The sequence below is a fragment of the Lutjanus erythropterus genome, chromosome 21 (assembly GCF_056507025.1).
Source record: "Lutjanus erythropterus isolate fLutEry1 chromosome 21, fLutEry1.hap2, whole genome shotgun sequence".
Classification (NCBI taxonomy): domain Eukaryota; kingdom Metazoa; phylum Chordata; class Actinopteri; order Lutjaniformes; family Lutjanidae; genus Lutjanus; species Lutjanus erythropterus.
The window spans coordinates 1,132,501-1,146,545 of NC_139337.1; the positions used below are offsets into that span (position 1 = coordinate 1,132,501).

The 14,045-nt window shown below is 44.1% G+C and overlaps 1 protein-coding gene and 1 pseudogene across 2 annotated transcripts; both read right to left on the minus strand.

The window, feature by feature from the left end:
- Nucleotides 1–601: 601 nt before the first annotated feature.
- On the minus strand, nt 602–1,273 carry LOC146307169 (18S ribosomal RNA; annotated as a pseudogene; the record flags this gene model as incomplete).
- A 1,897-nt stretch (nt 1,274–3,170) lies between these two features.
- On the minus strand, nt 3,171–10,871 carry LOC146307170 (uncharacterized). 2 transcript variants are annotated; one of them, XR_014772761.1, is made up of 2 exons: nt 3,393–10,871; nt 3,171–3,217 (listed from the first exon to the last, which is right to left on the minus strand). XR_014772761.1 is itself a non-coding variant. In XM_084747713.1 (2 exons), the coding sequence occupies exon 2, from the start codon at nt 9,751–9,753 to the stop codon at nt 4,564–4,566; it is 5,190 nt and encodes a 1,729-aa protein (XP_084603839.1). In that variant the 5' UTR covers nt 9,754–10,422; nt 10,598–10,871; the 3' UTR covers nt 3,171–4,563. The 2 variants fall into 2 exon arrangements, 1 of the variants encoding a protein (XP_084603839.1); XM_084747713.1 differs by having other exon boundaries at nt 3,171–10,422; nt 10,598–10,871.
- Between the last annotated feature and the right edge of the window lie 3,174 nt (nt 10,872–14,045).

Here is a 14,045-nt window from a genome sequence, read left to right on the forward strand (position 1 = left end):
CCCGGGCGGACTGCGCGGACCCCACCCGTTTACCTCTGAACAGTTTCACGATCTCTTGAACTCTCTCTTCAAAGTTCTCTTTCAACTTTCCCTCACAGTACTTGTTCGCTATCGGTCTCGTGTCGGTATTTAGCCTTAGATGGAGTTTACCACCCTCTTTGGGCTGCATTCCCAAACAACCCGACTCCGAGAAGCCCGGGTCCCGGGGCGACGGGGGCCGTTACCGGCCTGGGACTGTCCACGGGCAGAGCCTCCATCAGGAAAGACTCAGGCCCCCGGACGCAAACCCTGCGCGACGGCGTTTGCTTGACGGGGGACCCGGCGGCCCCGACATGGAGCCGGAGCCAGAGACCAGGGTTGACCGAGGCCGCGGCGTGGGACGCCGCCACCACGGGATTTGCGCTTTGGGGGAAACCCAGCACGGCGGCGGCGCGGTGGGTGGGAGAGCCTCACAGCGCAACCACCCCCCCCACCACTTCCGCCACGACCGACGTGTCGGACGCCCGGACGGACTCTGTGCGAGAGACCCCTCGGCATGTGGGAAGGGAAGGACGAAAAAAACCAGAACTAGTCTTTTTCTTTTCCCGATCCGGCAATGATCCTTCCGCAGGTTCCCCTACGGAAACCTTGTTACGACTTTTACTTCCTCTAGACAGTCAAGTTCGGGCGACTTCCCGGCACCGCCAGGGACTCGGGTCGAGAGCCCCCGGCGTGCCGGTCCGACGACCTCGCTGGGCCGTCCGATCGGTAGTAGCGACAGGCAGTGTGTACAAAGGGCAGGTACTCAATCGGTGCTGGCTGGTGACCCGCACCTACTGGGAATTCCTCGTTCATGGGGAAGAATCTCAGTCCCCAGTCCCAATCACGAGCGTGGGTTTCACAGGATTACCTCGGCCTCTCGGCTTAGGTGACGAAGCCCGCTGACCCGCTCAGTGTAGCACGCGTGCGGCCCCGGACATCTAAGGGCATCACAGACCTGTTATAGCTCCATCTCACGTGGCTTCCGAACCACTTGTCCCTCTAAGAAGCTTGCACGCCGACCGCCAGAGGGCCGCGTAGCTAGTTAGCATGTCGGGGCCTCGCCCGTTATCGGAATTAACCAGACAGATCGCTCCACCGACTAAGAACGGTGCACCACCACCCACAAAACTGAGAAAGAGCTCTCAATCTGTCAATCCTTCCTGTGTCCTGTTGAGTCGAATTAAGCCGCAGGCTCCACTCCTGGTGGTGCCCTTCCGTCAATTCCTTTAAACATGACATAATTAAATATACCTGCTGTATTTATTGCATTTATATACATATAAACAGGCTTGGGGAGTAACGGATTACATGTAAAAGCATTACGTAATTAAGAAAAAAGATAACTGTAATCCGTTACAGTTCAGAAAAAATATGTAATCAGATTACCGGTGTATTTGATAAAAACGGGGATTACTTAGCAGGATTACATTTTAAAATCAAACGGGATATACTACAATGCAGCAGACACTTGCACAGTGTGCATGTATTGTGACACTTTACGACACAACACCACAACAAATCAACACGTGAAACGACCAACGGCGTAGCCTCAATCTGTGTGTAAACATAATGTAAGCTAAGGTCCTTCATCATTATGGCCAATGCCGGGGAGAGAAATGCTTTTACTGGATGGAAACTCCGGCATCATTTTGAGTTTAAATCAGAAAAGTGGAACAACATCAAATTATGCCTCCCAGCTGTCAAAATACTGTCATCATCCAGGGACTCAATGTCCAACTTAAAGAAACATCTACAGGTATGAAGACAAACAGCTAACGTTTGCTGAAATACACAGAAATCCAGTAAGCTAAAGTTAAGGTTTGTTAGCTTGCTAACACATCAATAACCTGTCAATAACCTGTCAATACTGCTACTCGTGCTACTACTATACTGTACAACTACTACTGGAAAACATTTTGGGACTGTAGGTGTCATGGTTTTGGTTTTTTGATGATTTCCTGTTTTATTTTGGTAGTCTTGGTTCTCCCTCATGTGTCTAGTTTTACTTCCTGTCTTTGTTCTTTTTCCCACTCTTTTTGATTGTCATGGCTTTCACCTGTTTGCCCACCTGTGTCTTGTTAGTTCTCTCTATTTAGTCCCTGTGTTCCTCTGTGTCTTTATAAGTTCATGCTTGTTTTTTCCTGTATGTCAGCCTGCATCCTGTGTGTCTCCCGTCTGTGATTCTTCTGTGTTTTTTTTCCCCCTGGCTTGTTTTTTGAGTTTGCCTTTTTGGATCCTGTTTTCCTGGACTTTGGATTTTACCTCCATGTATTCAGTGTAAGCCTTTGTTTCTTTGTTTCTGTTTTATTTAATTAAACCTTTTTTGAACTGCTCTCCTCCATCTTGCATCATCTGCATTTGGGTCCAACTTGTTAAACCACAACAGTAGGTGCTGATGCTGACTTGTGTCGTGCCAAAAAGTGATAACGTTAGTCCACCAAAAACTGAATCACTCAGTTTATATACATCTAATATCATAACAGCTGCATTTATCTGGATCACACAGTCATAATGTGCAATAAACATAACGTCACATCCTCTTCTATATGTGTTTGGTCTTATGTTTTTGTTCATCATCTTTATTATTTTACCTGCTCTGTGCTGTAAATTATAACCATCCAATCTCTTTTTAACACTTTAAAAGCTTCTTGGGTTTAGAGGGGGAAACTAATCATGTTTTTAGTGATAATAGCAAGATTTCTGCCAGAAAGGGCTATTGGCACAACACCATTAAGGCTACCTGCTTCTGAGTGCAAAAGAAATCAGTTTCAGCAGATGATCATGCTTGACACACCTGTAATTAAAGTCAACACAGGCAATGCAGAAACCAGGGCAGGTAAATTACATGTAGGTCACTTTGGAGCATGTTAATACCTGACACACCTCTTTTTCAGGTGGTGATTTTTTTTTTATTATTATTATTGGTAATCCTTTATTTTCCAGGCCTGTAATTATGTAGTAATATAAGGGAAATTACCGAGAAATTACAGTAAATTAAGAAGTAAAATACAGCTAAATAGTGAGCTTACCTGAAGACTAGTCCTGGCTGACATGAAGTAGCCTCTCCGGCTCCAAAGCCTGCTCTCAGTTCCGTTGATAGTGGCACTGTAGCAGCCCTTGGCATCAATAACGAGTGCAGAGAGTCACCAAACGGGTGCAGACGTCTTTAATTGGCATCTCTTCAAGCACCGTGAAACTACAAGTAAACAAAAGCAAATGTGTAAAAACAATGCCAGAGTTTCACATAACACCCGTATAAACAAATTATTATTTTTTTACAGTGTAATATTTACATTCACATATGCATACACAGCCTATTGACTTTATGACAACAACAATATATTTACAGTCCATAGCTTGAGCGTACGTACCTCGCTCCGCTTACCAAGGGTGCAAAACTCGTCAAACCCTGGCTAGCTCCTTCTCTAATGAGTGCATTACTCTTTACAACGCTCCTCAGTCAAACTCGGCAGTGATGCACGTGCTGCTCCATGCAGAAACTCCTGTGAGGTGAGTGAGAAAACCCGCCTGGAGTGTTTACTTTCGGTTTCTATGCGGACGGCCCCTTATTTCTATACATGTTCCGGGGCGTGCCGCTTCGACCCTATCACATCAATTACTGACTGCAAATTGACTGACACTTACACTCCCACCAAATCATGTTATGATGAATGAACTCAGCAAGGTAAACAACAATGAATCATACATGATTTCCAGACTATAATAAATGGTTACACATGAAGGTATGGGTCGGTCACATATACCAATAGGCTCTAGGCCACCATAATGGAACAAACATGTCTGATGTAAGTGTATCTTTTTGTATTGGCAGCAAATTAATTAATTTTCAAGGAGGAGTACAAGCTTCTGGATTGGTCGTTCAATGACTGAGGGTTTAGAGGGAAGGTCTCTTTTCCCTGTTAGTTTCCGTTCCCCTACTTGTACCTTGACTCGACGAACTAAGCCATCAGTCCCCTTTATGGTTTCCACCACACGTCCGAGGTGCCACTCGTTCCTTGGAAGTGTGTCTTCTTTGATGATGACTATGTCATCCACTTTCAGGTTGCGCCGGGGTAGATGCCACTTCTGCCTTAAGGAGGCATTCAGGAGGTATTCTTTCTTCCACCGGCTCCAGAACTGCTCAACCAGATACTGTACTCTGCGCCACCTTTTTGCAGCATACAGTTCTTCTTTTACAAATTTTCCAGGAGGTGGTAAGGCAGCCTTAGATTTCATCAAGATGAGGTGGTTTGGAGTTAGGGGTTCCAGTGATTTTGGATCATTGATTCCATCAACATTTAGTGGACGGCTGTTTACAATGGCCATTGCTTCATAGAACAGTGTTTTAAGGGAGGCATCGTCCAGTCTACCATGGCACTGAGCGACAGTAACATTCAGCACGTTCCGAATGGTCCGAATTTGTCGCTCCCAGACGCCGCAAGCATGACTTGCTGATGGGGCATTGAAAATGAATTCACATTGTTTATCTGCCAGAAAGGCTTCCAGGGCCATTGTGTCACATTGCTTGAGGGCTTCCCTGAACTAATTTTTAGCTCCCACAAAGTTTGTGCCCTGATCGCAGCGGAGTTGACAAACGGCTCCTCTAAGGCTGATAAAGCACCTTAATGCGTTGATGAAAGCGTCTGTGGACAAATCTTCCAGCATTTCAATATGGACTGCTCGAGAATACAGGCAGGTGAAAATAAGTCCGTATCTCTTGCACTCTTTGCGACCCCGCTTGATGACAAATGGGCCGAAACAATCCATACCACAGAACGTGAAGGGAGCTGAGGCTTCACAACGTTCTCTGGGGAGTTCTGACATTCTTTGTTCCTCAGCTGGTCGTCTGAGTTTCCTGCATTTCACACATTTGTGTATCAACTTGGCAACTGATTTACTCCCACCAATGGCCCAAAATCCATTGGCTCGGAGTTCCATCAGGGTTTGACTTCGCCCCTGATGGCAGGTCTGGGCATGGTAGTGAGACAGAATCAACTTGGTGATGTGGCTGTCTTTAGGGAGAATGATGGGGTGCTTTACTTCCTGACTGAGGGTTGACTCTTTCAGTCTTCCACCAACACGAAGAAGTCCCCCATCCAGAATAGGATCAAGGCAAAAGAGGGGGCTTGAACTCGTGAGAGTTTCCTCTTGACAACTCTTTTGGAGTCCCCTTAGTTCTTGGGGAAAGGCTTGTTGTTGGGCGAGCTTAATCAACACCTCAGTAGCTCTCCTACGCTCTTCAACAGTCACAATGTCACCGTGATGTTTTAGCTTAGACCCTAGTCTCTTGATTCTGGCGACTACCTTAACAAGTGTTGTCCAGGTGGAGAACCGGCTCAGGTGGCTTAGGATATCATTCTTCTCACTGACCTGGGTTGCTAGTGCTTGAATGGATTTAACTTCTGGATCCCCAACAAGCAACTCTGTTGAGGGCTTAGGTGGTGGGAGCACCTCTTGTTCCCATAGAAACTTGGGTCCTGATATCCAGCTAGCTGAGGAGATGTCTGCTGCATGAAGACCTCTGGAGGCATGGTCAGCTGGGTTTTGTGCTGTATCAACATAGTGCCATTGATTTGGATCTGTACACTCTCTTATCAGTTGAACACGGTTTGCCACAAAAATCTGGAACCTGCGTGCCTCATTGTTGATGTAGGCTAGCACTACTTGGGAGTCAGTCCAGAAGAATTCTTCATCAATTTTCATCTCAAGTTCTGCCTTCAGCATAACACTCATCCTAGCTGAGATGACTGCAGCTGAGAGTTCCAGTCTCGGGATGCTTGTGATCTTTGAAGGTGCAACCCTTGCCTTTGCCATTATGAGACTGCAATGGATCTCATTCTTGTCATTTTTGTACCTGAGGTAGGAGCATGAGCCATATCCTGTATTACTGGCATCTGAGAAGTGGTGCAGTTCCACCCTAACAACGTTGCCAAAGTTTTGAGGGTGGTAACATCTTGGTATTGTGACTTCCTTTAACCTTTGGAGACCCTTCTTCCACTCCTCCCACCGTGAACACAAGTTTTCAGGAATTGGATCATCCCATCCAATGCCTCTACGACACAGCTCCTGTAGAATGCATTTTCCACTCAGGGTGAAAGGAGCTACAAACCCAAGTGGATCATACAGAGAGGCAACTACTGACAGGAGACCACGGCGTGTTGGGGGGTGGTCCTTTGCATCAAGGTTAAAGGTGAAAGTGTCGTTCTCTATAGACCACTGAATGCCAAGTATGTGACCGTCAGGTGTTGCATCTGGGTTAAGGTTGAGAGGGTCGGAGTTTACTGCCCTTTCAGAAGGTGCTACACAAGAGAGGACCTCTCTTCTGTTTGAGTTGAACTTGTGTAGATGCAGACCCGCAGCCTTGCAAAGCCGTTGTGCCTCAACAATTAATTCCTTTGCCTCTTTGACTGTTGGAACACTGGTTAGCCCATCATCAACATAGAAGTTCTTCTCTACAAAGGCTGAAGCTGAAGGGTGGCTGGCCTTGTGCTGCTGTGCTAGATACTTGAGGCCGAAGTTGGCACAACCAGGAGAAGAGGCGGCACCGAAAAGGTGTACTGTCATTCTATACTCTTTTGGTTCTGTTTCTAACTGTCCATCCTCCCACCAGAGGAACCTCAAATAGTTGCGAACTTCTGGTGAGACGTAGAACTGGTGGAACATCCTTTCGATGTCGCAGATCACAGCAACTGCTTCCTTTCTAAAGCGACAAAGAACTCCCATTAGGGAGTTGATTAAGTCAGGGCCTGTCAGTAAAGTGTCATTTAGAGATATGCCGCGGAATTTTGCTGAGCAATCAAAGACGACTCTTAACTTGCCTGGCTTCCTGGGGTGGTACACCCCATGATGTGGGATGTACCACACAATCTGTCCTTCAGAAGGTGAGGGGGCTGGCTCTGCATCACCTTTGTTGATGATCTCTTGCATGAAGGCTGTATAATGGTCATAATACTGTTTGTTGGCCTTTAACTTCCCTTTTAAGTGTTGTAGCCGAACAGTAGCCAGCCTTTTATTGTTTGTGAGAGATGGTGGACCACTGCCCTTGAAGGGAAGGGGCATCTCATAATGTCCGTCTTCCTTCTGTTTAATGTTGTTACTGAGGAGATGTATGAAGCGAACATCATCTTGGGACACAAACTTATCTTCATAGTTCCTTTCGTTGAAGTCCGATTCTAGGACTTTGAGTATGTCGCTGGTATGTAGCACTGGTATTTCTTTCACTGCAACTCGGTGCACAAAACTTTGGTTTCCCTGTCTATCCAAGTGGGGGTTGGCTGACCCTATAATGCTCCAGCCGAGCAGAGTTCTTTGAGCGAAAGGTTCATTTTCACCCCCCATGATGACCTCCAAGGGAGCCAGTGCTGATGGGGAGTCGTAACCGATTAACAATCCCACCTCGCAGTCTTGGAGAGGTGGTAGTTTGCTTGCAAGGTGTTGCAGATGAGGCCATTTGAGTGCAGTGCCTCTAGTAGGGATATGAGACTTGTCAACTGGGATAAAGTCTCGTGTGTAGGCCTGGTGCACCTTGACATAGATTTCAGAGCTGAGTCCCCGAACTTGTAGACCACTGGCAGTTTTACTTGCTATTACTGTGTTGACAGCTGTCATGGTGCTAAGTTTAAGTTGCACTGATTGAGTGGTCACATTCAGTTCTGTAACTAAATCCTCCAAAATAAAGGTGGAGTCACTCTGTGTGTCGAGAAGGGCATAAGTTAGAATTTCCCTTTGGGGTTCTGTTACTGATGACACAAGAACTGGAACAATACTGGAGGTAGCAGAAACATGTTGTGTCAGTGCGTGGGTCATGACCTTGTGAATTTCTTTGCTTGCAGGATCTCCTGTGGTTACAGAACCTTCGCTTGATGTTTCCACAGGTTTTGTGTTTTTCTCCATGTGCAAGGAGGTTGGATGACGTCGACCACATGTGCTGCAGGTGTGCCGCCTTTTACACTCTTTGGTGGTGTGTCCTTTTCTTAAACACCCAAAGCAAAGATGATTTTCGTGAATGAAGGCTTTCTTTTCATCTGTACTCTTTACTGCAAAGGTTGGACACTTAGCAACACCGTGATTTTCATCTCTACAAACTAAGCAAGGTGGTCTTGGCTTTGAGTTTTCTAGTGTTTCTGAGGGAGGTTTTTTCAGTTGAGTGCTTGTGTTGAGTGCTTTAGCTCTCTTTGGAAACCTCTCATCTGTAGTTTTAATGTTCATTAAGAGGGGGGAGGCAATGGGATTACAAGCTATTTGCGCTTCCTTTTGCAGAAACTCTGTGAATTGTACAAAACTTGGATAGTCTCCAGATTTGTCTAACTCGTCCACAACAATACGGCTCCATCTGCGCACCATCCACTCAGGCAGTTTTTTTAGAAGTTTGTGATTTTCCTCACAATCATTCAGGATGGACAGTCCTTTAACATGGGGAATGGCCTCAGCACACCCTTGAAGAAAATCAGCAAACTCTCTGAGTGCTGTTGGGTCATTTGCGGATATCTTCGGCCACTTCATGAGCTTGTCTCTGAAGGCCCTTTGAACAACAAACGGACTTCCATACCTATCTTGTAGAACTGCCCAGGCGCCCTGATATGCGTCATCTGAGTTGCGGTAGAAAAATCCTTCCACAGATTTGCGTGCCTCGCCTGCAAGATAACTTTTTAGATAAAACATTTTTTCACTAACTGGGAGGGGCTTCTGGTCAATAAGGGCATTAAAGGATGTCTTCCAGTCAATGAACTTTAAAGGGTCGCCAGTAAATGTTGTTGGCTCTGGAACAGGTAGGCGACTTAATGTTAATGAGCTTGCAATTGCTTGTGTCAGGCTGACTTCCTGAATTGCTGGCACTTCAGGTGGGGTAGGATGAGGCTGGAATGGCGTAGCTTGTGGATTTAGTGGGTTTTTGGGTTCAATGTTTTGGTGGTCAGGTGGAATTTCAAGGCCATCGAAGTTGTTGTACACTCTCACACGAGCTGCTGCTACTTTTACTTCATTGTCTGCTTGTAGCTGATGTAACCTTGTTTTTTCCTCGTCTAGCTTTAATTTAATTTCAGCCTCCTTTTGTTTGATTTCTGCCAACATTTGTGCTTCCTTGAGTTTCCATTCACTCTCCAGTTTATTAACCTTTGCTTGTTGTGCATGTAATCTTTGCATAGCCTTTGCGTGTTCTTGTTTGGCAGCAAGGTCTGCTTCTGCATCTGCACGTTTACTAGAGTGTCTGGAGGTGACATCTGAGTGACTGTCTGATCCTTGTGAGATCGCAGTTTCTGTTTCTGTGTTTCCAAAGACAGACCCATACTCATCCTTATTTAATACCATCCTCACCCTTTCCTTCTCAAGTTGGTCATTGAATGCTTCAGCTATGTTCTCTAGTCGTCTACTGGTGAGGTCACAAATCTCAGCTGTCAGAGTGCCACATGCGTCCATTCTCTTGACAGTATCTGGGGTAGAGGTATGATTGCGCCGAATTGCCTCATAATGTTGGTATACTGTATCATGTTTGGATTTTATGCTCCTTTGACTTCCTTCAAGGTCCTCAGCTGAGCAAAAGGTCTTAAGTCCTGTCCTAATCTCCTTTGCCGTTTTCTTCCAGGAATCATAGGCTTTATTGAATGCCCTTTCGTTTTTCTGTGCTTCCTGTTCATGCAATTCTAGGCCCTTTTCTGTTAGGCGTCGCTCACGGGAGCTGGACCTCCCCTGTTGTGGCTCTGGGGAATTGTCTGTTTCTTCAGCTGATGATAGCATCTTGTTGGTCTTTTGTGTCTGTTTGTACTGTGAAGCCTTTAAGTATTTTATGTCTGGACTCAAATTTGGTGAGTAGTGGCTTTAAATTTTCTTTGAACTATATTATTACTACTCACATCAGACATTTACACTGTCAAGACACACCAAGGTAAGTAAACAGAAACAATACAAAATGTCATGAACAAGAATGCTGGTAATATTCTAGTTAGACAATTTTTCCTTTCAAATATTGTAAGGTTCAGGAATTAAGGTCTCTGAGATGAGATAGGCCTTAACTGCACACTTGAGGCTCTAGAATTTACACAATTTATTAATATTATATTCAAGACCCTTCTTGGATTATTTGAAATGTGGAAGTTCTTAGGTTTACTAAATGTCCAACATCATATGATGGGTTAGCTGAGCAGATAGCTTTACGTTTTCTTACCACCTCAACTTTAATCTTGAGTGCAAACCCAGAGTCTATTACTGCAGCTGTGGCGTCCGAGCATTGGTGTGGAGAGCATCGGGTTATCTGGTACTTGCTGGATGATGCAGGAAGAATGTGGTGGATGACTCAGGTGTAGCGCCGAGTTTCACTGTAGCAGCCCTTGGCATCAATAACGAGTGCAGAGAGTCACCAAACGGGTGCAGACGTCTTTAATTGGCATCTCTTCAAGCACCGTGAAACTACAAGTAAACAAAAGCAAATGTGTAAAAACAATGCCAGAGTTTCACATAACACCCGTATAAACAAATTATTATTTTTTTACAGTGTAATATTTACATTCACATATGCATACACAGCTTATTGACTTTATGACAACAACAATATATTTACAGACCATAGCTTGAGCGTACGTACCTCGCTCTGCTTACCAAGGGTGCAAAACTCGTCAAACCCTGGCTAGCTCCTTCTCTAATGAGTGCATTACTCTTTACAACGCTCCTCAGTCAACCAAACTCGGCAGTGATGCACGTGCTGCTCCATGCAGAAACTCCTGTGAGGTGAGTGAGAAAACCCGCCTGGAGTGTTTACTTTCGGTTTCTATGCGGACGGCCCCTTATTTCTATACATGTTCCGGGGCGTGCCGCTTCGACCCTATCACATCAATTACTGACTGCAAATTGACTGACACTTACAGGCACCAATTGGATAACGTGCAATGTATCGATCCACAGCCGACCTATTGCCGACTTTGAAATGGCGCGCATGGCAAACCATGTCCCTGCTATGGGCCGATGCTTCTCCAATGCATTTACAGACATCAGGAGGAGAATGCCGACGCACGATCTGAGGCCGACGTCGGCGAGACGTATGCGTGCTATCTGGGTAAAAACCAAAGGATGCGCCAAGAGGTTGCAACAGTGTCGGCAACAGCGAAAGCTAATGTTAGAAGGAATCCTACTACTTTACTTTAGTCATTTGGTCCCTTATGACTGGCAAAGCAAACACTGCAAGGAGCTAACGGGGGCAGTGGCATATAGCCTCACAAAAGATATGCTGCCACTTCACACTGTGGAAAAGACAAATGATAAACAAAATGGATCGGAGATAGTTTACCATCTCGAAAGTATTTCTCCAAGATGGCCATACCCGCGATGTATGAAGAATCTCGCGGAGACGTAAAAAGAACCATGTCTTAAACCAACTGCATTTGATGTAATATTTAATTTTATTTCCTGTCATGCTGCTGCTATTCTACATGTTGAAAGCTTAGGTTAATTTGCACAGACATATTTTTATTTAAACTTGAAATCATCACTGATGTGACTTTTTCTGAACGTTTTTGTCCTGTTTAATTTTAATGTGGCATTTGCACTCCTTTGTGATCTTAAGATAAGAAAATTTGAAGGACAAAGTTACTTCCTCTATTTGCTTTATTTTGAAACAGTGCATTATGAAACAAAACTTATAAATAAATGCTGATTGGTCACTACTCACAGGTTGTTATTTTAACCTGTTAGTGTTAAGTAGCTAGTTTGTCATTTTAGAACAATGTTTGTGGAGCTCTCCTCACAGATTGCAATAGGGTAACTGATTTAAAGTCAAAAACATGCAAGTGCAATTGTAACATTATTTTATCATCATATTTATCATTATAGGCCAAATGCCATAAATTATCGGGATAAACATTTTTGCCAATATCACCCATCCCTACTGGAGAGTCTTGCATGAACATATTGAAGAACAATCTGGCACTAAGTGGTTGAGCAGGAGAAGCTTATACTGAGTTGATGACTGATGAGCTGCAGCTATGTGATCAGCAGCGGCATCGCCAGACAGATTTCACTGGGGGCACATGCCCCAGTATTGATCTGCAGTGCACCAGTAAAAATTTCACCAATAAAAAAAAATCACTTAAGAGTTTTAAGTCTACATACCATAGACTACAGCGCACATACTACTTAGTATGGTAATTCATTTCTACTGTATTCACTCCACATAAACAATGCGCACATGGCTAATTAATATGGTAATTTATTCATGTGTAGGGACTTCAGCTGATAATACTTCCGTGTCAACTCGAAGTCGAGAGAGTGAGTGAGAGAGAGAGAGAGAGAGAGCGAGAGAGAGAGGGAGGGAGAGAGAGAGAGGCAGGCGATGAGGTAGGTAACGTTAGCCGACAACAACTTGTTAAATATATTATCTTGATTTTGATTTGACTCGAACTGTAACTCCTAGATGGATATCAGAAAGTTATTTGCCAGCAGCAGGGATAAAGCAGGAGGAATGAGAGAGAGGTAAGTGAAGTCCTAGCTAGCTAGGCAACATAAGTCTGTCTTAAGTTAATGCTAAGTTAGCTAACGTTATTCCTTGTATAAAGACGACCATATTAATTTGCTGTACGAGCTGAGGGGGGAATTTCCAGTGAGTTTCATCAGCATGAAACATAATGTTGGTTATGGTCTGCTGGTTCTGCTCAGGACCTCTGCATCGATGATTTTGAGTAAGCTTGTGTTAGTTGACAGATATAGCCTATGGATGGTGCAGTGCTTCTCAAATGGTCTATCTTCAGGAAGAAAAACATTTTTCCCTATCATCAAGTCGTGAGCCAAATTTTTAAACCATTCAAGTTTAATTAAGTTCAATTTGCAGATGTTTACTGAAATAAATATTTCAAAAAGATTCATTGCTCTTCCTTTTTGCTTTTATCAGTAATGGTTTAGAAGTCTAGAGTAAAGTGCACAAGTAGGCCAAATGCATTACTGCAGTACATTTCAGGTGGTTAATCAAAGATCTAGACAACAACGTAGTCTGATATGATTGAATAGTTTAAAGAACTATTTATGTTTTTTTATGATAAATAAGTGCTGAATATGTTTTTTTTTCTCACACACTTTGCACGCTCTCATGAATTCTTTGTGACCCAGGTGTGCCCCAGTACAGTATTAGGTCTAGTGACGCCCCTGGTGATCAGGTGAGTGGAGTTGGGCTGATGAAGTGGGAATGGCTGGTGGGTGGAGTGTAGCAGAGGCAGGGTGACTGGAGGAGGACTGAGTCAGAGAGAACAGGGCATGGGGAAGTGGGCCTGTAGAGTTGTAACAGGGTCATTGGGTAGGTCTACAGACCAGAGGGGTGTACTATGAAGCGAGATTAATGGGTTAGCGAGCTATGTTGAGTCAGAAGCCAGGATTTTCAGTGTCACGAAAGTGGCTCTCTTTTAACCTGCTAGATCACCATGGTAACTGATGCTAAACTCATAACCTGGTCAGGAGCAGGTTATGTTCAGAGTTTCAGATTAAATCGTCTGTAAAAAGCGCTGTTCTTTAACTATAAACAAGGTTGTTTGTGCGATATAGCTTTTAAACTGAGGGAGAACGTTAAAAATGAAAAGTTGCTGATCTGTATGTTTGAATATCACCGAATGAATCCATATAATGTAAAAATGTAACATAATGTAATGAAACAGCAGCACAAACTGCATGCATCGCGCTGTCATGGTAACCTCTGTTTGGTGATGCAGAGTCATTTTCCTTGTTTGCTCCAGATCATATTAACACTAAATTGACATTCCACACACTAAAATAATGATGAAACAACTACTTTTGACACTTTGAATACTTTTTACTGTTATCTGTTTTGTCTTGGTGATATTGCAGCTCAGATCACTGATTAGAAAATTCATCATCATTTATCACGGACAATCTTAAATCAGTTACACTCATTTTACGTTGGTTTGGTCAAAAACTTAAGTGATCTCCACGTCTCTGTCATCATAGGACAGTGTCAGACAGACTTCATCATGTTTAAATCTGCTGTATGGCGTGTTATTGTTTAATGTGCAGTTTTCATGTTAGAATAAACGGCA